Source organism: Camponotus vicinus, unplaced genomic scaffold (assembly GCF_025532165.1).
Source record: "Camponotus vicinus isolate PSW18456_S1 unplaced genomic scaffold, iyCamVici1.0 SCAF_10, whole genome shotgun sequence".
NCBI lineage: Eukaryota > Metazoa > Arthropoda > Insecta > Hymenoptera > Formicidae > Camponotus > Camponotus vicinus.
In genome coordinates this window covers 4,874,735-4,901,124 of record NW_028141946.1, presented here as the reverse complement: position 1 = coordinate 4,901,124, position 26,390 = coordinate 4,874,735, and the positions used below count along the sequence as shown (strand labels likewise).

The following is a 26,390-nucleotide window of genomic DNA, read 5'->3' as shown; positions in this document are numbered from 1 at the left end:
TTATTTTATCAAATAAGTTTTGTGTATAATAGTTCCACGAATCTCTTGTTGATACACACAGGACCAAAATCGATACATCATATTACGCACATACGATCCTTGTAGTTTCGATCGTATAATTCTTTTCTAAAAAAAATGAACGATAAAAAAAAGCCATATGACAGGCAAAACGTACGTATTTCGTACGTATTTGGTAAGCTAATCAAATAATTATTTTTAAAATGACGCAATGAGATATGAGATTTCGTATAATATTTGCAAAAGCGAAAATATTCCCTATATGATCGATACGGGGATATATCATCGGTGCAATATGGTTATAATAATGCATTCTCTACAACATTAATGTGCACCAGCAGAATTATATCGAAGGGATATATGCTCGATATGCGTGCGTATCTCGTTGAGAAATTAACGATATTCGGGAGCAAACGAAGCGAAAATCGAGAACGCGTACAACTCTATTGAGAGGCATCGGAAGCTTCGCGCTGCAGCTGCAGCGGATGCATCTCGCAGATGCATTTCGTACGCGCGGACGCCAATCGGCCGTATCGGGGATACGAGCCACACACGTAGCGGTTTCTCCTCCTTTATTTCAACGTGGTTAAATGCACGCCGTTCGCGACGGCGTCTTATAAATAGCGACGCCCGCGTCGAGGCGTTAGCACAGTTAACAAACGGTAAAACTAACACCGCCTCCTACAATAACATTTCGCTCCGGTCACGTGTTTTCCGCGGGTCGACTATTATAAGATCCATGACTGCTTCGATCCCCTCTGTCTTTTTCCCTCCGTCTCTCTGACTCTCGCTCTCTTTCTCTTTCTCTCTCTCCTTCTTCCCGTTTCTCCGTCCCATCTTCCTCACTCTTTGCCCTTTAGCCTTTGCGTTCCCCCCATACCCTTTCCTCCGACCTCCGAGTTTCCGTTTCGACAGAACTGCATTTGTCGAATGAATTTTTAGTTAGCTCATTAGCGAATAAAATAATCAAAGATAGTAGCATTTATTGGTATCATCTACTTTTTATTTCAGTGACAATTCAGTCACAATTTATTGATCACAATTTGAAAGATTTTTTATGCTGATCAATACTTATATAATTATATAAATGTATTATTAATTAAAATTTTATTCGAATACGATATTTATCGACGATATAAAGTTTTATTTGAGTCAAGTTATTTCTTATTTACGAATAAGAGACTTTATTTCTCTCTCTCGTTCATTTATTATTTGTTATTGGTTTAATATTTATGCGGATCCTCGAGTCCCGGCACCCCACGATTCTGCGAGAAGCGTACCGGTTTTGGGTCCGGGTATCTAGCCGGCGATCGAAGCACCGACGTTGATTTATGTACGAGACATCCGAACGCTACGCCCTTGCTCGTTAAGGTCGAGCGAGCTGCCAGACGCATCCCGCGCCGGCCGGCTATTTAGGCATCGATCGCCGGCTCGGAACTTTTACGAAACAGCGCGGATACACGCAGCACGACTCGCTACAGAGTTACCCGACCAGGTTACCGAAACGGCCGCGTTGTGCTTTGATAGTCCGAATTGCAAACGAAGCGGCTCGTGCATTCGACCGGCCGGCTGTTCTCTCTTTCTCTCTCTCTCTCGATTAAATTCGAGTCTATTTGGTATTCCCGGCTTCTCTATGAAACGCTTGAATACTCTATCTCCAGTAAATATTCTCTCATTATACATATGGATATCCTATTCGGAGAAACGAGAATTTGCTCTTGACGCTGGGAAAAACATTATTGAAATGATTTAGATGATTAATATGTATCACATATATAAAAGAGATTATAAATTATTCATAAGATTTTAGGTATTAATGTAAATTCTCCATAAATTTATCTATTGCGTATATATATTAAAATAGAAAATACAATTTATGTATTTACACTCATGAAATAAAATACTTTTATATTTTTCAATCTTTATTGTTTCTATAATTATAATTATTAATGTGTAAAACTGAAACTATAGAGAAACAATGACTAAACATGTTTGCGCCACGTCTCTATGCTTCTTATAATAGAAGCAATTCCACTGTGAAAACGACAATGATAAATAAGTATCATTTGCTTACTGTTGCAGGCGGCAGTTATGCGAGCTATGCAACCATGAACCATATGTCCTTGAACACGAGACCCGCGCGACGGACGAAGCTGTTTCCCGCACGAACTATGACGATCCTCTTAACGTTGCTCCTCTTCTTGACGTTGTCGAACGTACAATCGGAGTCGGCGATGAATCCAATGGGTAGCATCGTCGGATCGGGATCAGCAATCTCGTCGTCCTCGTCCTCGTCCGGCGGATCCTCGTCCTCCTCATCATCAGTGATCGGCGTGGTGTCCGATGGCTCCGGTTCCGGTGGCAACGGGGTAAGCGGAAACAGCGGTAACGGCGTAATTGGCAGCGTCAGTGGGGGCGGTATAAATAGCGGCGGTGGGGGACATTCCGGTATAGGGGGTGGCAACAACGGGAACGGTAGATGCGAGGAGATTACGATTCCCATGTGTCGTGGCATCGGTTACAATCTCACCGCTATGCCGAATGAATTGAATCACGACACGCAGGAGGAAGCTGGTCTCGAGGTGCACCAATTCTGGCCGCTCGTAGAGATCAAGTGTTCACCGGATCTCAAGTTCTTCCTGTGTTCCATGTACACGCCGATCTGCTTGCCGGAATATACGAAACCGCTGCCAGCCTGTCGCAGCGTGTGCGAGAGAGCTCGTGCGGGTTGCGCGCCTCTTATGCAGCAATACGGCTTTTCGTGGCCGGAGCGGATGGCATGCGAGCGTCTGCCGAATCACGGCGAGGATCCGGAAAATTTATGCATGGAGCAGGACAATCGCACTAGCAGCAGCACCGGACCTAGCGGTGGTAACGGCGGTATGGTAAGCGGCGGTGTCCCGGCACCGCCAGGTCCACCGGCGCGGCCCACGAGGCCCAGCAAAACTACGCAACCGGCTCGCTGCAAGCCGGGCAAGAATCAAAAAAACTGCCAACATCCCCCAGGGGAGAGGACGAGGGATTGCGCGTGCAGATGCAGAGCGCCCCTCGTGCCTCTGGGGGCGGGTGGCGTGATACCGGGACCGATAAGCGCCGTCAGCGGCACCGTAATCGGCAACACCGGGGTCAACACGGGAGCTGGATTAACCGGCATGGCCGTAAGTGGGGTAATTCCAGCGCCAGCGCCACCGTCGATGGGGGGCATCGGTCGAAGCATCATCCAGGAAATCGCGGGGGTGCCGGATTGTGCCCTCCCGTGTCGCGGCGCGTTCCTCAACAACGAGGAGCGCGAGTTCGCGGCAATTTGGCTGGCGTTGTGGAGCGGCCTGTGCGCCGCCAGCACTCTCGTAACCGTCACCACGTTCCTGATCGACACCCAGCGTTTCAAGTATCCTGAGCGACCGATCGTCTTTCTATCGGCCTGTTACTTCGTCGTGTCCGTGGGTTATCTGTCGCGCAGCATTTTCGGTCACGAAGAAATCGCCTGCGACGGTCCGGCGCTGAAATCAGGCGCCCAGGGCCCGGGCACGTGCGTAACCGTTTTCCTGATGATCTACTTCTTCGGCATGGCTTCCTCCGTATGGTGGGTAATCTTGGCGTTTACGTGGTTCCTCGCCGCCGGCTTGAAATGGGGCAACGAGGCCATAGCTTCGTACTCGCAGTACTTTCATCTAGTGGCATGGCTGGCGCCGACCGTGCAAACAGTCTGGGCGTATGTCGCGGGTGGCGTCGCCGGTGACCCGGTGGCCGGAGTCTGCACGGTCGCTCCCGAAGGAGTGCGCAACTTTATCCTAGCGCCTCTATTCCTCTACCTTCTGCTGGGCACGAGCTTCCTACTGGCCGGTTTTGTGAGTCTCTTTCGAATTCGATCGGTGATAAAACGCCAGCCTGGCGCCAAGGCGGACAAGCTCGAGAAGCTTATGATACGAATCGGCGTGTTCAGCGTTCTCTACACACTGCCAGCCGGCGCGGTATTAGCTTGTCACATCTACGAATCATCCCTACGGGACGAGTGGCTCAGCTCGCTGGCATGTCCCTGTCGACCACGGGCGAGACCGCTGTATTCCATCCTGATGCTAAAGTACTTCATGGCTCTCGCGGTTGGCAGCACCTCGGGCGTCTGGATCTGGAGTGGCAAAACGGTCGACTCTTGGAAGCGGCTATGGAGGCGTTTGTTCGGCGGAAATCGCGGTCCAGGCGGTCATATGGGCGCGGGCGGCGGCATGGTGGCTGGCGTGACCGGCATGAGCAGCGGCATCGGCAGTGTCGGCATCAAGGGCGTCATGGGTCGCAGTATCGCGGTGCCGTATCAGACGGCTCCTGGTCCGGGCAGCGCTCTGCTACCACCGGGAAGCGTCGCCAGCGCGTCCCAGCATCACCTGCATCATCACGTACTCAAGCAGCCGCCTCTCTCACACGTATGACGTCACCAGTCGGCGGGAGGCGACATGAACACCGCTGGATGCGGCGAGCAGCAGTCACAGCAGGAGAGACCTTCCGCCCTCAGCAACTACGGGCCCATCTAGCCCTTCGCCTCGGCCTCGCGCAGGCACAACGCGACGCCGCACACGGCGCCGCATACGGCGCCTCATACACCCCATTCGGCGGCGACCATCTACTCCAGAAGATCGCTCGCGTCCACGACGGGGCCGCTGACGCCGGCGCACGGGATCGCGCCCTCCTACACGCAGGCCACCGAGGTGTGAAGGAAGGTACACGTGCGGAGACGCACGTGGAGTTTGAACGACGAGCGGCTGCGGTGCTTCTCGATTACCGATATACGTATTTAGCCTGTACATGTCTTCTCCCGCGGGAATCTCGAGGAATCCTCTCTTCAGCTCGGACCATCGATTTCTTCAGTGTCTTCATCTTGTTGATTGATGCGAGGAAATTATACCTTGCGAAAATAGCTTGGAAAAGAAGGAATTTCGGTGAGTGATTGGTAGAACGATGCGACATCCTTTTTTTACATCATCGATGGGGAGGATCGCTCGAGTGCCGCGGTATAGTGAGATTTGTGATTTAGAAGAAAAACTCAGTGACACGCGAGAACGTATACGCGTGCGCACGATAGCAATGAACGTGGTGTCAATAGATTGATCTGTCTTTATCCGTATCTATCTATCTCTCTTTAATCTTTCTTACATCTTCTTCTCGTAAAAAGCGGTGCTCGTAAAGTCCGCTAATGTGTCCGTCTAACGTGTATCTCGTCTCGTCTATTTATCTAATCTAGCCATAAAAAGCCATGTCGGAAATGTACACACATGCGATACGACGCGGAAAACGGCAGCCTGCTTTTTTTTCTCTCGTTCCTGAAAGGGAGGAAACTGCTATTTCCTCGATGTCGCGTATGCTAAATCCATTTTCATATTAATTCTTCGTCACTCTTCGCAATCGAAAGAAGTTGCGAAACTCTGAAAGTATTTCCGATAATAGCAAGCTGCCGCTGTTCACGATAAACGCGCGATGATGGGCAAAAGCGAGTGTACAGGACAGACGTTAGAGTAAGTGGGATGGACTACTGTAAATATTGTTCGTAGATGTTAATTGATGCTGTAAATAAAACGGTCGCCAGGTATGTTGTAGGGTGTTGACGCGAGGACGATCGTGCTCGTGGCAAGCGTTACACATTGTATCCTTCTACAAGCCCTTATTAGCCAAAAGTTGCCGCACTTTATGTAACCAGACAAGTCCGCTTTATAATTGAGACGCTTTATGCAAGTTGTCAAGCTAAACTGGACTCCGCCGCTTTTGCCAACTTTTCTCAGACAAAGACAGATCACATTCAATCACTCTCTCTTTTATACTTAAAAAAAATCTTATTTTAGTCAAATCTACTTCTTTTGTTTCAATTTAATTAGAGTTTATTAATCATCAAGTTTCTTCAAACTTGAGCTCAAACTGTTAAGAACTGATAAATCATCAATCTAATTTTTGTTGAGAAAAGCTTGAGGAAAGTTGATGAAATTTGACATAAATGTTATTTTGTTGAATACTTTTATTCGATTAGTATGTAACTATATTATTATCAAATTATATGTATAAAGTTATATTTTGAGTTTACGATAAGAATAATTCAATTTTAGTTTGTATAACACGATTCGAATTAATCGATATTTTTGAGATCTGCTTCCGCAATACTAGACCGATCAAGCGTCAATAGCGTCATTATATGCCACGAGGGTACGATCGTCGTGAACTAGGTCCACAGTACGCATTCACGAAATGTGTAATACATATATAAGTATACATAATATAGGTCTGCCTCGCGAAGATCATACAATATAATTTAACACATCGATGTACTAGATCGAACTTTTTTTATATCGTAAAGTAAGAGCATGTCCCGGATTCTTGTCCCGTTCACCTACACCAAGTTATGATCTTCATAGGAAACCTACGGAGAAAAAAAGAGAGGCGCGACGTTTTTTATTCTTACTACACACTTCGTGCGGTAATCGGCTCCTTTATGCACGTGTCGCGAAGGATGAACGATACGCGATAGCGAAATAAAAAAGGGATGGTGGTTTACGAAGGAAGAGTGGTTTACGAAGAAGCGCGAAAGGAAATCTACATGTACCCCGAACGTAAGTGGAGGAAAATTATGCACGTGCGTGTATGTCATTCTCATGTAAATCCCGACGATCTAGAAGTAGCCCCCGAGCGTGAGATTACGCGCGAGATATAACGGAAGTAACAGCTCTCAAATACATATTATACGTATGACGGCGTCTTGTCACTATCGTAGCAATATCGTAAATCCAGAATTTTTTCTAGTACCGGAAATTGTAGAAAGAAAAATTGAATCAGAAAACTGTAAGGCATCTCGTAATTGAACTACAATCGGATATATTGAAAGTTAATTATATGACAATATATATATATTCATATATATATATTCAATATATATATTCAATATATATATTCAATATATATATTCAATATATATATATTTATTCAATATATGTATATTTATTCAATATATATATTCAATATATATATATATATGTGTATATATATATATATTCAATATATATATTCAAACAAGAATTTTAGATAACATATATCGGGCTTTTCAAATCCGACCAGAGTATTATAATATGTGATAATGCATATTAATTGTCCACGACTAAAGATGAGAACAGAGATATGGCATCACAATTTTATATCACTGCCAACTGTATTTCTTTACGAGATGTTGGGAGTGCACAAAAGCGAAAGGACTGAAAAACAAAAACTGCCTCATCCAACTTAAATGCGTTAACCGTCGTGTTTTCGACGGGAACATCTGCCAAAACGGAACATACACGCGTAATAATATTATAGAGTAGCGGGAGAGTAAAGACGTCTTATAATTAGTATTCACATATCACGCCAATACATAACCAGTAAGAGAGAAGAATAGTCGATATCGTTTGACGAAAGTGTGTGAGAGAGAAAGAAACATGCCAGAATGTGCGAATATACTGGAAAAGCGATCTCTCTCTCCCACAAATATGTGAGAGATCCCCGAAATGGATCTATTGACAAGTGATGTTAGAGAAATCGATACGAGAAGGAGTCTTTATAAGTATTTGTAAGCTACTTTTTGTCACACTAATTGTCAATAAAAAAGAGAATACTGTGTGTATCACGAGTGTGTGTTTCGAGAACACGTGTTCTCTCCGAGACCGACACGTAAAGTCGTCTTTCCGCAACATTCTCCGCGTTTCGCCGAAGCGCTATATATCGAAGCCTCTCTCTGTTGCCTCCCTTCTTTAGTTTTCATCCGTGCGTTTTTCCTCGTCCAAGCATTTTTACGTTCTCGGCTCGCGCGACGAGTTTCACACGCGGCCGCCATCGCATCGGTCGCTTTGTACAATTTTTACGTTGCCATAGTAACCGTAGATGTAAAAAAAAAACGATCGCCATTTCTCGGTCGGTCGAAAAAAAAATATAAATATAATATATATAGTATGTGTATATATATATGCAGACACGTCCGCGTGTATATACATACGCGTATATTCAAAATGTATACGATTTTTAATACATTTTATTATTATTTAATTTTCTTGCGTCTCAGTTGTGCTTTCCAGTCTTCTCTCGTCAACGACGGTTTCCCCTTTCCCCATCCTGGCATCGTTCGTTTTTCTTACCCCAGTTTTCCTCGGCCCTCGGCGCGATGCTGGAGGGCGTGGCGTATCGACGCTTTGCATCTCACGGATAAAAACGGATCTGCGTTTCTCACCGCTGCTAGGTAAAACAATTTATTTATAGATATTTTTCATATATATGATATTTACTGATAACATTTATATTTTTATTTGTTTCTGTTTTAATGTTTTTTTTATTGTTGTTCTTAGAAAGAGTGACATTTTTATTCAAATTAATTTATCTCATCTTACAGTACGTATCAAAACTATTCCACTAACCGAAAAGCGTCACTCAAAGAAGAGTATTCTTTATTCAACATAGCCTTAATATAACTTACAAACTTGTGCATTTTAAAGAGGAAATATATTTCGATCCTCTTTATACAATTTACAAAGTTATCGCTACAAAGTTTCGTATTCTTCGCGTAACCTTATGGATAAGAAGAAGAAGACAACGACTGCACCGGGCACACCGCCAGCCGAGTCAGGGGCGAATCACCCCCATAACGTGAGTCACCGTGCAATGGGGCTGAAATGGAAGGAGACGGACTGGCAGAGAAGGGTTGTGGTTCAAATTTATGGTTCACTTCGAGCATTATGCGTTTACAGTCTGGTTACTTGGGTCAAGAGATAAGGATCTCTCTGTCTCTCTCTATTTTTCTTTCGCAACTGTTTCTAATTGTGGTTGAGTCCATTGATCGAATTACATGCTACTTTTAATTGCAGATGAAAAATGTTATCATTAAAATAGATCGATTGCCAGTATCCTAAACATTCAAATGAGCATTAATTATTGCATACGAAATTAGCTTCGATTAATATTACGTGCAAGCAAAGCTGTTTGAAATTCTTTATGTAAAATTATTAATATCAATGATCTTTTTTTTATGCTAATGGAGATGGTAATTATATTCGAGAATATAATCAGTCCTGACATCTCATTTATCTTACACTTAATCTAAATCTCATTCAAATTATTAACTGCTTACTTATAAGAGTATTTAAAATCTGTTTACTATAATTTATTAAGTTATTTTTAATAAAATCTCAAATCAATTCTAGCAAAAAGTACTCGAAACGTAATAATTTAAGCTCTAAGCTGATATGAAAAACGAGATAACACAGAATTAATCAATAGTGACAGATAAGTCTCGAAATGATATTATAATTGAAACTCTGATAAAATTTTTACAATCAATATTTTTTTATGCTAGAAGGAAGCCTTAATTAATAATGCAGCCATTTCGATTTGCGTTACTCAACGACATGGAAATATCATTCTTCGTTCCTTTCGATGACCAGTTCACTTGATAACTCGCTCATTGGCTAATAATTAATTTGAACTGCGAGTCGCGAGACGTAAACGTTTATCGTGCCTCGTTATTGAAATAAACGCTCACCATTGTTGTCATCTCGAGCCGACCGAATGTGAATTATTATTTTCTGTGGGAGGGAGAAAGACGTCGCATAACAGCGCTATATTGACTCCGTGGAGTCATAAAATCGAGGTTTCACTGGCGATATCGGATATCGGCCGACCGATTGCATTTGCATTCATACATTCGTTATGTGCTCTCATATGTACAGGGTATCGTAGAATCACTACTATTTCTCTCGACTAACAATTCAATGGTCAATTTTTTTTATGAAATATGAAATTACTTTTGGAAGTATTGGATATTGAAATGTAAGCATTTATGATGAGATAAAAACGAAATAATACAAAATTAATAAAAAAATTTATTTTTTATTAAATATCAAGACTTGTAAAATAAGACTTAGATATTTTTGATAAATTTGTGTGACAAAATTTTTCGTCTTATCAAATTTTTATTAAACAAACTATATTTTATAAAACTGACAAAAAAAAAGAATCTATGAATGGATCATACATTTCTAAAACACCCTGTATATCGCTTCAGAGTACACAAGTAGCTCTTGTCTCAATGGCAAAGGTCGCGCGCGGCCGCCGTGATAGCGGCAATTCGATTTGTTTTTCTCCGCGAAATCAATCTCCACGGTAATAATATATGAAGAGTAATGATACACAAGAGTGGAGTGCAATATGATTCTTTAAAGGTCGACGTCGCGTCGACCCGGACGACGATCGATTGAAAATTCCCGAGAATATCATGCCCTCCCGTTCGTTTGCATTCGCAGAACTCAGATTACCGAAAACGATATACGTCGATACCTTCCGGCGAAAAATTCTTCTAAATTAGATCAGCCTAGAGCATTAATCCTCCGCTGCAATTGCGAGAAAGGAGATTGGCAGCCGCTGATCCCCCATGATTAATTCATTCTGGAAGCGATTAAACGGAGAGAGGACAGTCTCTGTCTGTTCTTAAATGCACGTTGATGACCAACTCCTCCGTTATAATTACCATAAGATCGCATTAATTAAATAATTATTTCCATTTGGCTTGTGCAATATCAAAGGAGCGTATGAATATAATCAAAAGCATTCAGCAAAACATTCAGCATATTTATTTGGATAAAATATTATATTCACATGTAAAAAAAATTTTCTAATTATATTTACGATATCAAGAATATGAGACAAGTATAGCATGCAATTTTATATTAAATTTATGAAATAATAAAAGCAGTATTATAAAGAATTACATGAAATCAGAGTAAACATCTCTTATTCTCCGAAAGAGAGAAGGCATACGTTGTCTCATAATGAATTACGCGACTTCCGCCTTCGATCGTTCACGTTGAGCGAATAGCGTTTAGACCTGATATTAGGTGGCGACGTTAATGCCAACAAAGAAGAAGAAGCCTCGTCATTTCGGCCCTGAAATAATATCAGTCTGCCCGCGAAGTCTCGACGCGCTGAGACAATATTTTCACAAGGGCGTCTGTCCGTCGCGTCGTAACCCAGAATCCCGGATATAATATCGTTGTTTTTCGACCGGCCATCTCATCGCTCCGGGACGTTCCGATGTACTTCGGTCACCGACATCTCTCGTGGATCGATCTGCGAGAGGTAAATGCGCCAAATCTCGCGTTCCAGGAGAGCAGCATGGAACGGTGGAACCCTGGAAACTATAGAAAGTACTTTGCGTGTGCCAAAATTTACGTATAATTTTATGTGAAAAATTATAACTCGTATGAAGCACTCGTATTATCTATCGTTATTTATATGGCACAACCAAAATATTCGAGTTTATTTAGGAACTGATAATTTCTGCTCGGCAGAGCAGACAGAAAATAAAGCGTAACGAAGTACGCATATGCGCTACGCATCCTGTGTGACATTTTATCGTGTACCACGACACTCTCGCGATTATTCGAGCGAGGGTGGCGACAGTTGAACACTGTAACCCTCTGGGTGTTCCCGATATGTATCTCGCTTAAGTATGCTAATTTTTTCTTGCCCTGGGAGGCCTCGCGCATTCGTTCGATGACGCATAATAAAGGCGTCGCAGGGATTGCATCGGGGATTATCGCAAGAATGCAATTACATGCCGTGAATAATATCTTGTATTAATAAAAAAAATTGTGTCCCAAAATCCGATTTCGTCGCGCTTAAATTTTTACATATATTTATGTAATCGAAAACTTACTAGTGGAAGAAAGTCAAAAAGATATTAAAAAAATCTTTTATTTCTAAAATTTTTGCATGTATCGAATGTCTTCTTCGCACACATATTTATGAAAGAGTTTATAATTATTATTCTTTTTAATTTCTTATATTTTATATAATTTACTAATTTTTATTACATATCTGTTGCTTTTTTTTATCTAATTTTTCAAGAAAAATTTATTCTCGGAGATAAATATACAATTTGACTTAACAAAACTTAAACAAGTTTAATAATTGACTACAAACACGTGATTTGACTATAGCATTTTTAACAGTATGCAACGCATGACAAAGTGATAATTTTGTTTCAAAAAGAGAGAATTTTATTCTCACGAACAAGTGTCAAAATTCAGGCATAAATTGCGTTACCCATATTATGGGTTATTCCGAATGGCCAGCAACAGCGATATAAAGTACATTAGTGACACGCAGTCGCCCGTGTCTTACGAGGTAAGATGCGTTGCTACGCGGTCGCATTATCAGGATGAATTTACAATGCCGTTTGGCGATCCGCACTTCACGTACGCGACCATAACGAACCTGTTAGTACAGAACGCGCACATAGTTACGACGCCCACACACAGCGAGTACAGTTTTAGCCAGCAGTCTCATATGTGCGCGACTACTACTTTTTTTTCCAATAAATCTGAAAATTGACGATATTGTATACGCGCAAAATCGTACTGTATCGTTTTAGCAAACTTTTGGCTAAGCTAATTACGAAACGAGAACAAAGAGAGAGAGAGATGTCAAAGTGCACGTGGTAGACAATGACAGAAATGAGCTTCGCAAATAGACGAGATGATCTTTGATCAATTGTGCAGATACAATACCTTATTTGCGAGACTTTCCAATAGGGTATTTGTTTATGAAATTAGTTACTCAAGTTTTCTTATGACATTTCATCTATCGTTGTTTAACTGTGATTTTAAATATGTAATTTTTACGATGGTAATTGATACATACATAGCAAATCTGTATTCACCCCATTGAAAATATTTCATTCCTCGATAATTTCATACGTTTAATTGCATACTACCCGACGTGGAAATTTGTTAATTCGATAATGCCATACACAGTTTGAACATGCTACATTTATTCATTAATTGTCCCGGAACTGATAGTACTCGCAAGAATATCGATATGTATGTATTGCCATAATATTGATATTATTTAAATGAATATTAAATTTCGACATACATGAACGCTTTTGTATATCAAATTGGGTAACTAAAATATCACATGAAACTTAACAACACATTGATATTCAATTTTCATCTCATCAATGTTTGTCTACATTCGTGCCCGAGAGCAATTCCATTTCACGCACGATCAATCGGTCGTTTTGCTTCTCGGGATAAACTGCAATCGATGTCTGCGTCGTCCTCTTCTCGCTCGTGAGAGAATGAGATGGACTAGGTGAAAGGAGGAGAACCGGGGAAAAGTTAGGGATTGCTCGTTATGTATATGCTCGCGTATATTTGAAACGCTTTCATCAAGTTTGTGAGTTTGCCAGAATACGGAAGGGAACTCGCTTCCGTCTCGTACATAAAGATGTTCACAGCGGAGCTGTGCAACGTCACAGTCGGGGAACAAGGGCAATCTCTTCTCTCTGCCTTCAAGTTTCTTAGTTAAAGCAATATCGAAATATTTATTTGACATTATTTATTTGACAATATTTACTTGTAATTAGAAAAAAATAACGTTTACGTTATATCCGGGATACGGATATAATCAGAGTAACGTATCTCAAATGACTAAAGGGAACTAATGTTACAATGCCGTCTGTAACAATGCTCGTTAATTAATGTACAATAATTACGAGACATTATTCGAGACGAGAAGCACGACATGAGACGAGACTGTCGTCATAGACAATTCGTACGAGAAACTTTGACTCGTTCGTCGTTGTAAGTTCTAAGTCCTATCTTTGGTATTCCGAGTCTTCGACTGCGACTTAGCCATCGGACTCGAAAGTCGGTCCGGGATTAATCCAGCCCTTCGAACACCTACGTAGAAATGGAAGACGGTAATCCGACACCCGGTTGTCATCCAGGCAGGAAACGGATGGAGAGGAGGAGGAGAAGACGCACGCGAGCAGGGAGTGTGACGAGCGATATAAACTCGCTTCGCAACGTTAGCTCGACTGGAATTCGCTTGTCGATGTATTTTATTGTCGCGCGGATCGTAAAGGAGCGACGCGTCATCCGTCCTGGGTGCATGTCCAATCTTTACGACGATTATAATAATCGACGCGCCGGGATTATTGCTATATCTCGCGACGAATGTCGTTTTAATTCACGTCGCAAACGCGGCGACGTCGGCGACCGACGACAAATCGAATACGCATTTCGAATTAGCGACGGGAATCGCCGATATTCCCGGCAATCGGTGCGCGATGATTGCTTTCGATTTGATCCGATTTCGAGCGCCAACGGGAATGACGACGGCAAAACGCGCAGGGAGGCGAGCAGAAAGCTATGGGGTCGCGGGCAATGTTGCATTTGCACGCTCCATAAACGATTAATACGCTCTCTCGTCACGTCCCACGTGTCGGGTAACGTTGCAACGCTCGCGTAAGCATGCGTTCCCCGAGATCGGCCGTTCTCCCTGTGACGGAAAGATCCTTCCTCACGAAGCTAATACTTTGCCTGCTCGAAGGTGTTCCCATGAGAATATTATTATGATAAGCTCATACTCGACCATGACATATATTCATAGGTTTAGATGTTCCGATACTTATCACACGTGTGTTTACTGCATATTCATTAATAAAACATGTATGCATTAATAAGACATGTATGTATATTAATAATTTTATTTTAAAATATGCGTGTATGTATTTTCCTTACAACATGGGTCCTTTAATTAATTATAATCCGAAATATTATTAAACGACGGAAACATAAAGTGTGGCAAGTTATGATAATTAAAACAATAAAAAGGATAGAATTGTTTGATAAAATAAGGATATGATTCCTTTCATTTGTCGAAATAACAACTCGTGTTCATATTTGATATAAAATGCGTTGTTCTAAGAGAGAATTGTTGATAATATTAAAGGTTATCTTTATATTAGATCAGTAGCTTTTACAATTTTATTAAATTGCATTCATGTACACTTACCTAAATATTTTAAGAATTTTAATATTTTTAAATAATGAGTAAAAAGTAGAAGCTCTCTGTCTGGTTTTTTTCAAAATATACATAGAAGAAGACATATATGCAATAATAGTTAATAATTGAATCATAAAATCAATAATCTGAAAATACTGAACACACATGTAATTTTTTAAACACTTGCTTTGAATTAAAATTGACGTAAAAAATAAATTGATGCTGTCATATGAAAAGATACGAACAAAAATTATAAAGAAAAACTGATTTTATTACCAACACATCATTAGCGATTGCAGATTCATACATCCTCATGAGCCGGGCTTCGCGTGCGGATCCCTGACTTCGAAGCAAATCCGATCGATCCCGAAATAGATGTCGAAAGCGACGTAACAAGGATGCAGAAGGTTGTTGGATGATAACAACGAGGGGGAAATTGTGGTACGCCATTAACACCAATTGTGGTTTCATCAATTTTCATCCGCATGGCTTTTGGACCGATAGCAAAGGTGTCGAGTGTCACTCTCGGCAGAGCAACAATCTTCAGTCAGCTACGTTGATAGCTGTATATAAGCGTATCAAGAACAATCACGACTATATTCCATGAGTGGAGGTACGATCAATAATTATGGCAGTTTCATGTAATCCAAAATATCAGCCTCGTACAGCATCATTTACTCCTTCAAAAGGATACATTACTAAAACATTATATAGTTCATAATTTATAACTTTGGTAATTTATTATTAATTAAGTAGCATCCTATAACAATTAATTGACCAATATTAATTTATCCGCAATATCGCAATCGTAGAAACTGACGACCTCATTACTCATTGGAACGTTATGCGGGTGAATCTTTATTAATATATCGCGTGCGTTATTAAAAACGTCAATTAGCAATTCCATGAGTAACGTTAAACTTAAATAATAATTAACGTACGTGTCGGGAAAGTTCCGAGCTGCCGTCGTTTGTACGGCAATATACCATCAGTTTAGTTCCCGACGATAAACAACTAACTACCTCCGCGCCTCGCGGTCCTCCGTATCTTTCGCACGTCGCCGCGTTACTTCTTGGCGTCAAAGATGACAGTAATTGCGCCTCCTGCGCAATATGCGCTACTTACGTATCTCTTAATTAATTCGTGCCACGACCCGCCCGGGGAATTATTTCCACATCGCCAAACGCGCACCCTCTCGTGGTCCTCTCTCGCCCTGCTGCTCCACCACTTTGTCTCTCTCTCCCTTACTCGCCACCCATCCTTACGTCATCCTCGCTCTTCTTCAGATACGCTAATAGTCGCGACATTTCTCTCTCTCTCTCTCTCGTCCTCCCTCTCTCCCTCTTTGCGACGACGCAGTTTGGAGTTTAAGCGGAATTCGCCGTCGAAGGAAGCTTATCTAATAGTCACGGCTGCCGTCGCTCATAAATCAGGTAATATCAAACACCTACAGTAACTAATTAGCGACGCCGCGGCATTAAAGATCTGTTTCTTTATTTAACAGTATCGTGCACCAGCAAAAGTATCGTCAATTATACGGTCGCGTATACGGCATACTCCAAGAATCGCTAATACAAATATACATCAGACTGATCGCTTGTCTTTGTTAATCTGCTTTAAAAATGACAGAAAATGAAACTTGATAGTTCTATAAATGGTCCATATAATTTGCTTTTATGTCTGAAATAGTATCGTACAATTTATTCAAACATCTCTCTCTAAAACGTCAAACGATATACGTATCTCGTTTTATTTTATTATTTTCAATAACTTAGTATGCGAGTGAAATATATAATTATTAACAATTTATTGCAAGATAACATGTAATAGAATAACATTAACTTTTCAATACGAAAAATAAAATAACATGTTAACATAGGGCGTTTTTCAGCAAGCGACACAGAGGACACAGTGTAACACAGTGAATCATTTCATCCTTGTTTATATTCGACTAACCAACAAGAACGAAGTAATACATTGTGTTCTCTGTGTCGTTTGTTGAAAAACGCTCATAATAAGTATGTATCACATTTTGATGATAATGTGACCTTAAGTAATAGCAGTACACAAATCATCGCTTTGCATATATTTCACATTGTCACGTGTCACGTGCATCTTTCAATATTTATTAAGCTTGTATTAAACTGGTATATTATATGATCTCTAATATCACAAAAAGCACATATACATATATTTAATTAATTCACATTCCGTGGCTCATATCTTCCTTTGTGTGCTGCTCCCAAAGAAAGATACCCGATGCAATATCGTAAATATCAGTAGATTTATATTAAAAGAGTCGAACTGTTAAAAGAATACTTGCGTCGTGGACTATAAAATTTCTTATCGTTTTCCACACCATCGAAAACAATAGGAGGCAAACGGCTTGAGCGACATTTTTGCACGGTGCATCTCTTTCGAGACGCCGCGCTAATTTTATCCCATTATGCTTGATGAAGCGAGCGACACGTGGCGATATAAGTATCCCTTGAAACTAATGAAGTATGATGCACATAACGTGATGTTCTTGTCTGTACAGCGCGCGGTCCTGTTATAATGTTATTTTCGTAACAGCTTTATTTTACCTGAACATCGCGTAGTATCTTATATTAACGCGTTCCGACAGAATTCTTGGCAATTTCTGAAGCAACAACTCATAACGATATCAACGTCGTTAGATAGAAATTATTATACGCAAATTTGCATATTTAATGTTGCATGAAATATTTTCGTTTCCTCGTCCTCTTCATTTGCATCGAATTTGCTCTTCAGGAAACATACTTCCAAATATATACATGTATCTCTGACAATATTCGATCAGCTTCGCAATTAATTTACGTGAATATACATAGTTACCATCGGCTTCAAGGATAATCCGATCATCTTTTAGTTCGTATCTCAATTGCTCGCAGATCGATTGCCGCTACCAGTGGAGTCTTGCCTGACGACATTGATTCTCATCGGCAAAATGGTGCCCTGTGCAATGCCGTACTGTTCGTATACGTCTTTGCCATAAGTCACAGTCATCTCCTCGAGCTGTTGACCGGATTTATTTACATTTAATGATGAATTTACCGGTGAAGGTGACGAAGATGTGCCTGCGATACTCCGCAGTGCGTTGAAGCTCTGCATTGCCAAGTGAGAGGTGGCGGACATAGCGGAAGCGTTTGCCGGTGTTGTAATTTGTGTCATATTCGGTGGCGAGCCTTCGACTCGACTAGAGAGAATGCTATTCGGATGCTGGGGTTCGGCTAGATTTGCGCTGCCTGTTATCGACATTGCGGGTGCTCTATCAGTCCGAACGACCGGTGGAGCGGTTAATTTAGCCGTTCGCGAAGTCGATGACGTAATGACGGGGGTACTATCTCCTCGAAATGTCATCGGAGGATGCGGCGATGTTCTTGTTGATGTCTTCGTTGATGCTCGAGGTGGAGTTGGGCCCTTGTTAGTTTCCGGCGTTTGCAAAACTGTCGCGGATTGCGTCCTTTTTGCCGATTCTCGATTTCGATTTTCGGCCGATCGCGCGTCCAAAAACGGCGCGGTATGAGCGCGATTCTTCCTGATTGGGATTTGCGGACTCATCGGTACTTTACTTTCAGCTCTAGTTTTAATTGTGTCCGGATCGCCCGATGTAATTTTTGGCGGTGACTGTTCGGCCGAGGAAATAGTGACCGGCAACGCGGAGACCGGTTCCTCTCGAGGACTATCAACGTTAGTTTTCTCCGTCCTGATGTTTCGGCCATTCGCATTGAGCGAAGATCGAAGGTCGCCGGGAGGTAAATTGTTCGTCGTTGACGATACGTCGGAGGTAACATTGGTCATGGTGAGATCGCGGGTCTGATCGCTGCCATTTCTCACAGAGGCAAGGCTTGGATCGCCGTTGGGGAAACTGGCGAAGCGTGCGATCGTTTCTCGTTCCTCGGCCACTTGAGGAGCAAAGGGTATTTTCCTTTCGACGGGCTTTACGGCCACTTTGTTTTTCGACGCGGCTTTTCGGGTCGGCGGGACCCTACTGCCTCTTCTCTTTCTGAGATCGTTCGTCGTGATGCTCGGACGTCTCTCCGGGAAATGTCTGCTTCTCATGGGGACCGGCTCTGCCTCTTCACTCTCATTTCCGTCCCCATCTTCATCTTCATAGAATTCCGAGTCCTCGTACATATCCGACTCGTCTCCCTCGGTCTCCTCGACGATCGCGCTGGCCTGTATCCACTCCCTGATGCGATCCTTCTTCTTCGAACGGTCCACCGTCGTCTCGATGCCGTACGTTGTGAGCGTATGAAGAAGTTGATTCTTCTCTTCCAAGGAACTATGGAAGCTATACATAGACGGACAGAGCTCGTCTCTCTCGTCGGCGCCGCCTGCGAGTGTAAAAAAGAATGTCGCATAAGACATTGCGATGTATCGTCAACAATGTCGCGATGCCAGCTTACCGTTCAATGCTTTTTCGGCTCCGAGTTTCGCCAGCCATCTGTCCTCCAAATATTTATTTACCTCCAACACGCTAACCGGCCGCTTCTCAGCTTTTGGGTCCAGCAGCCTCTTGAATAATCTTCAAAAAATATCAAAATATATATAAAAATATAAAACGGATTATATATGATAATTTTTTTATTTATTTGCAAGCTCTGTTATACTATAACAGAGTGTATTTATAATTAAAGATTTTGAACTATTGTTTGTCACGAAATTAATCTTGATGTGATGAAATGATTGAAGAAGAGAGAATACTCTAGACTCTAGAATATAAACAGTGACAAACTAATTCGAATTAGTGTGCTTGGAATACACGCCAATGTGGCGCTTAATCTCGTATTCTCTCGGATTCTGAGTGGTAACTCACTTCTGCGCCCGTGAGCTGATCAGCTGAAATAATTTCGGTTTCTTGGCGATGTTGAGCGTTGCGTTGTGCCAGGTTTGATATCTCGTATAACGCGGATCATCCAATGCCGCCTTCTGCCACGGCAGGCATCCGGTCAGGCAAACAAATAGGACAATGCCGAATTGCCAGACATCGTGCGTCGTGCGAGCTCTGAAAGTTGACCGTCCATCGCCATTAGAGTATATATCTTTAGCAACTGAGAGACACGTTTAGTATCATTCATACATTGCACAGTTTTCTCTGCGATGTCACGCTCTTGACATTCGACCAAAAAATTGTGCGTTTGTTTAAACAAAATATTAAAAAGACAAGCCGCAAAAGCTTCTTGACAAGAGAGATGTAAAAGAAAATAAAAACTCGAGCACATAGTTTTTTAAAAGTTAGAGCTATGAATACATTAGGTAATGGCAATTTGATTGACATTTGATAAGAAATTATATTCCTCTCTTTTAAGATATATACATTCATCAAAATATGGTTTATTTGTCTCTACTCATCAATCAGCTCATTTTATCCTCTATCTGTCTTGACTTTCTTTTTTCTTTAACACTTTCTAAGCAGATATATCGCATAATATTAATGGCGCATAATCAATCACAGCATATGTATAATTACTTGTACGTCTCGTCAGTGTCGATCTGCAGTACCTCGGGCGGCGAATACGGCAGCCACTCGTTGTGCCTTCGCACGACGGTGTTGACCCGCCTGGTCTCGCCAAAGTCGCAGAGCTTGATTCGCGAGAAGTCGCTGCGAAACACAAGTATGTTGTCGAGCTTGATGTCCCGATGCACCAGCTCGCGGCTATGTATGTGTTGCACCGCAGCAGCGAGCTGTCTGGCCACCCTCTTCGCGTGAAGCTCGCCCAGCCCCGTCTCTGTCACGTTCGACGTGAGATCGCCTGAAAACCACGTAACTGCGACTAAGACGTATTCACGTATCAAATGCGAATGCCACTTTCTCGCTCTTTGTAACGACAATCACTTTGTGAGTAATTACATTGCTTATTTGGAATAATCACTGAATTATTTAAGGCTATAATTAGTCTCGTTATTTGTACATGTAATTATACAGTGAGGAGTGCAACTTATTATTCCGTTTCAAAGGAAATGAAGATTAATGTTATTAATTCGAGTAAGGACATATTTATAAAATCATGAATAATTTTTTAACTCAAATAAAGCACATAATAGATTTAAATCTACAATATATTTTTAATTGCGATTATCAAATAATTTTGCTATATTTGAATTATCTGTCAAAATGAAACAAACGCTATAGCTTGCTCGAATTAAATTATTGCTTCTAATTTAGTAAGAAAATTATTATTGCAATAAAAAAGAATTCGAGAATGGAAACGCACTGGATTTGTAAGACATAAAAGAATCCAGGGCGCACGTGCGAGCGAGCGTCATAAATATTCTCTCACCGAGCGGAGCGTATTCTTGACTGAAAACGTAAAAACCGGCCGTCTCGAACGCCACATCGTAAGTGGTTATAATGTTCCTGTGCGCTGACAGGTGTAACCCATAATGAAATTCTCGAAAGAAGTCCGAAATGCCGGTGTATGCTTTCGGTAGCGCCTTCAATACCATCTCGGTTTGCGTGCTGCGGTGCTCTGTCAGCAAGATCTTGCCGAACCATCCCTCACCGACGATCTGCAGGATGTCGAACTCGTCTATCAGATTTACCTGGTCCAGAAAATGGTTAGTCCTCGAGGCGCTGTCCTGCATAATGCGGTCGTAATCGATAGAATCACGTTGTTGCTCTACGAATCTCGAATGAGATGTCTAGGTACTTTCGTAGTCGAGACGTAACCGATATTCGAATTCGAGAGACCGAGCTTCGGACTGAAGAATTTGGGACAAAGAATACGAGCGCGAGCGCGAGCACGCACGATGGTCACAAGGGAAATACAACTCCGAAGGGAAACGTAGGGATCTCGCGAGCAGCGACGGCACACGCTGAATACGACGTCGACGTTCTACCCGACGCCGATCTGTACGCAACATCTATTTTTACTCCAACGCACGCTTCGAACGCACGTTTCGGTCCCAATGTGAACTCGACACGCTGCGACTAAGACGGTTTCCCCTTAATATGATTTCATTGAATCACATGTCTTCCTATAGTGCATCATCGTTTTTCGGGTAAATAGGCGTGAAACGAATTAAAATTGCGAGAGTTTCCTTAAGGAAATAAAATTATTTTTTGTTCTAGTTTTTTTAAAAGCCATTAAATATCTGTACATATCAGTAAATATTGCAAAAATTTAATTTATTTAGCGCTATAAGCTCTTCTCGGAAAAACAATTTTAATTAAATTAAAAATAATAAAAATTATAATTGTATGAAGTAATTTTAAAGTATCACAGGTGACATTAATTTTTCCATATTTTTTATTAATAATATGTGTACATAAATTATTCTTATATTATGACAATATAAAAAGACACTTTATTCTTTCGGTCGAACAAATTTTGAATTCTTATATTCTATGTCATCATCATCAAGAATGTAATCACGGGAAAACTATGTCTGATTCAGTATTAAATATGTACAAAGTCACAAAGCAATCCAAGCGAGCGACGACGAATCACGATCGCAAACGTCGTCGTCATCATAGATCCTTCGTTAAGAAAACATTGGTGCAATGCCAGACAGGAGAATGGCCGTTAGTCGAGCAAGCATAATGAAATACTGCTCGTTCGCGAATCCTATTTCGGGATATCTCAATGTCTCGAAACTGGAAAAGCTTCGTCTCGCTGTTGTTTAGGTTTTATTCGCGACAGAGGCGTCTGGACTTTAGCGAAATCCGATTGCGGCCGATTTTCATAAGAAATGCGATAGAAGAGGAAAAACGCATTACCTTCTCGAGCTCGAATTCGCGTATTCTGTGAATGGATCCACCGATTGCCTTCTTCATTCCGCTCATCTCGATAATCCACCGCTTCTTTTTATCGTTGAAAATAGGTTTTACGATTCGATGTTTGATAATCAATTGTGATTACCAACGACTGTTACATCCTGTCGTTTATGAATTTCACAATATTTCACCGGTCATTGCCCCGTTTTGAAAAAAAAATCCGCTTCTTGAAACGCAGCCAATTCTGCAAAACATTTAATCGATTTATGAGAATAATATTATGACTCGATGTAGGAATATGCTTAAAAAGGCTTACAAAAGTAGATATATATGCAGTGTAATAAAAAATCGGATTGTATAAATGATACGATGGGCAATACGAGAATACGATGAGAATTGAATGAGATGAGAATGTAATGACGCGATTTTATTCCCGATCGAAATCATTAATGGTCTAAAATCGCAATCCACCATTGTTCTGTGCATTTCACGATTATGTCGAATGCCGGTTAGTATTTTTGTGTCATGTACAATTATTGCGCAAGATGCCGAGCGAGAAAAGCTACAAATTTCATAAGGAATCCACACGCCGTATACATGTATTATTTGGCAGATTGCATCGTCGACAATAGATACAAGATGAACGTTTCCGAAACATTTCTAATAAATTGGATAGCAGATGTATTTACGCGATTTGCTGACGCATAAGAGCGTTGCAAAACACTTATGAATAATAAATCAATTATAAGTGTACTTCTGATTTCCGATAGTCTTTTATTCGCATGATGAAAATAAACATATATGTCTTTCTTCTATTTCTTCAAAAAATATGCATCGATTTATTGTAATAAGAACAATGATATTAAAATTATTTGATGTTTGTAAAATCGGCGAAAAATATCGAATTAAATTAATTGAATCCAATTCTTTCTAGATTAATTAGACAAATGCAAATGTTAGATTAGTATATATACATGTGCAAGAAACTATATAATATACTATATAAAAAAACTTTAAGGAAGGAAACTACTATATAAAAAACTACTATATAAAAAGCCACTATATAAAAAAAATTTAAGGAAGGAAAATTGACAGAAAAATCTGTAAAAAAAGAATGCTTTTTCTTTAAATTCCATTCATGCGAACGCAAACTTACAATTAATAGAACTCGCGCCGACTCGGTTTTCCGTTATTTATGTAAGCACAAATTTCCGCTCTGCTTGTGATTCACAGAAAGACGAATGCGTTCAGAATCGTTCACGCAAATTTACAGATTGCTTTTTCGCGCAAACTTTCACGTTTCATTCACACATCGAAATTCGAGGGAAAAAAAAGAACACACAACGCGCGAAAAGAGAGACACAATTAATACCACCCAGGAAGCGCACTTTCCTCCCCGAGAAAGAGGAGGGGATACATCCGCGAATAAAACTGTCGCTTTATATATAAAACGCGGACACACGCGTGGAAGGCGAAACCGGAGAGAATCCACGTGAGAATATATCTCCTTTTCTCGAAGAGGCGGGCACGTCGCGCTCGGCCACACACCTCCAACGATTTCACGACTGAACTACAGTGTACGGTGCACTGTTTGCCCGTCTGCAGTATTTATAAAACGCGAACCGGAAAGCGCGGCTGGCGAGCTGATCTTGGCGTCTTGCCTTCTCTAGTCTGCTCGCGCGCTTGTTAAGGGCGCACATAGCGTTGTTTAGTCACGTTGATGAACCAACTAAATTCCGTACGGATCATTTCTGGATTCGGATGTCCGAGGTCCGAGTTCGGGACCGTAGATTAGATCAAATATAAACAAATCCCGTTTTGAATTATAATTAAACATGATCAGAAAAAAGGTATATTTAATAAAAGACTGATTCGTATGGAATTAGCTTTAAAATTTATACCAGCAAGATTATAATGCAAATATAAATATAAGGCGCTTATACTGAATAGAAATAGACGTTGAAGCTTTTTATGAGCCATATAAAATTATAAGCTCTGTGATTTGCATTTAATTATGCAGAGAAAATAATCACGCAAAAGAGAATACGTAAAAAGAATAAAGAGAAAATTACTTTTTATATAATTTCACTTGGAGAATCTCTCTTTTATGACTGCACAGAATATAATATCCGATAATTATTACAATATAACAGATTAATAGATTTTTCCTAAAATTAATTTTTATGATTTACATCTGATCCAGATTTCTAGCGCTTTGTAATACTAATACAAGATGTAATACTAATAACAATAATTTTTCTATAATTATATGTATATATAAAATCTTTTATATATCTTTTAATATCTTTTTTGTAATCTTTTATATTCATATATGTGTGATGAGCACAATAGATTCTACACGAGATTTATAGACGCGAAACATTTGTGCATCATTCACGGACAGTTTCCGCATCATCGATATATTTATTTTACATTGTATATATACATGATACGAATATACAAGCGAGCAATGAAATTAAACATTCATCACATCATCCGAAACGTGTGACGTTGCGTAACTCCAAAATCAACACAGACAGGTTTGCAATATTCATTGGACGTTCAAAATTTATCTTTGACACGACTTGCTATCCATCAGCGAAAAGAATAATTTTTAACATGCTGCGTCTTTTCTTATGATTAATTATTTTTCGTAGCATTAATTTATAATCTCTCTTTTTTAATATTTATTTTTATAAAGAATTGTTCTTTTGATCAGTATTTATAATTTATATTTTATGATTTTTCAACATATCCGAATCAGCTTTATTTTTAATATCATTTAATTATAAAAAAAGTTTTAATTATTATTTTAAATATGATACAAATTTATTTTAAAATATAAGATATAAATAATAAAAATAGATATGCAAATATTTTAAAGCTCTTGAAAAATAAAATATTTTCCATTGCATATATTTTTAAAGTGCCTTTCAGCATGCTAGATATCATCTTACGACATCACACGGCAATTTACCGAATGTCATCGACGAGAATAAACCGACTGAAGATGCTATCGTTCATCACTAGGTTTATTTTTCAAAATTAATTATAAATGTATGTAAAAGATATCGTTAAGTTTTAATTAATTTTGTTTCTTCCTTTTTATATATTTCTTTATAAAACACATAAATTATTTTATATTTCTTAATTGCACTAAGTACAGGAAGATGCAACTAGTGGTATTTTTTTATTTATATGCAAAAACTCTTGATTAAATGAAAATGAATTTTATAATTACAAATGTATGATAATGTATGCATAAAAAAACAAATGTCCACACTAATAAGATATCAGCATAAAATTCGTCCTCGAAAATCACCGCGTGCTAACGCCCTCTCTACAAATATGGCTATAATGTAATGCTATAAGTCGATATACAGATATTGGTAATAATATTATTTTATTTAAATATAACGATATTTATTTCCGAAAAAAATAAGAAAAAATAAATGAAATTCTCTTAATAATTAGAAATGTTCTTTGATTGACGCATATTCACTCAAAAGAATATTTGTTACAAAGTCTAAAGGAAAAGGGAAAAAGATTGTGTTTTTTCATTTATGTCAAATATTTTAATTTTTATTTTCTTCCTTTATTTGTTTTTTATCATTACATTATATTTGTTTTTTATCACAAATATATTTATATATAATATTTAAATATATATATTTATAATATATATGAATATATAATATATAAATATCCGCAAAGTTTATTAATATTTGACAGAAATTTTTCAGTTTGATCTTACTTCTGGGAAGAGAGATACTTTGTACTTTCGCGC

The 26,390-nt window shown here is 40.0% G+C and overlaps 2 protein-coding genes across 7 annotated transcripts in view; one reads left to right on the top strand and one right to left on the bottom strand.

The window, feature by feature from the left end:
* The window catches only part of Fz2 (frizzled 2), a 92,205-nt gene extending 84,138 nt beyond the window's left edge, over window positions 1-8,067 (top strand). For all 6 annotated transcript variants that reach the window (XM_083080854.1, XM_083080852.1, XM_083080853.1 and 3 more), the window contains one exon: window positions 2,101-8,067. In XM_083080854.1, the coding sequence (XP_082936980.1) occupies window positions 2,127-4,442 (2,316 nt within the window). In that variant the 5' untranslated portion in view covers window positions 2,101-2,126 and the 3' untranslated portion in view covers window positions 4,443-8,067. The remainder of the gene's footprint in view (window positions 1-2,100) is intronic.
* A 7,449-nt stretch (window positions 8,068-15,516) lies between these two features.
* On the bottom strand, window positions 15,517-24,194 carry LOC145961036 (uncharacterized). Its single transcript, XM_083080850.1, has 7 exons — window positions 23,760-24,194; window positions 22,607-22,847; window positions 21,168-21,429; window positions 20,357-20,639; window positions 19,703-19,891; window positions 19,293-19,411; window positions 15,517-19,220 (listed from the first exon to the last, which is right to left on the bottom strand). Exons 2-7 carry the CDS (start codon window positions 22,670-22,672, stop codon window positions 17,761-17,763), a joined length of 2,379 nt encoding a protein of 792 aa, XP_082936976.1. The 5' UTR covers window positions 22,673-22,847; window positions 23,760-24,194; the 3' UTR covers window positions 15,517-17,760.
* Window positions 24,195-26,390: the final 2,196 nt, after the last annotated feature.

Bases quoted from the DNA above. Each gene is read 5' to 3' on its own strand.
- LOC145961036 (XM_083080850.1), bottom strand. From the start codon at position 22,672: ATGAGCGGAATGAAGAAGGCAATCGGTGGATCCATTCACAGAATACGC. The intron at 20,640-21,167 runs GTGAGAGAATAT...CGTGGTTTTCAG, and splicing joins TCAAGAATACGCTCCGCTCG to GCGATCTCACGTCGAACGTG. The intron at 19,892-20,356 runs GTAATTATACAT...GTCAACTTTCAG, and splicing joins GACACTGACGAGACGTACAA to AGCTCGCACGACGCACGATG.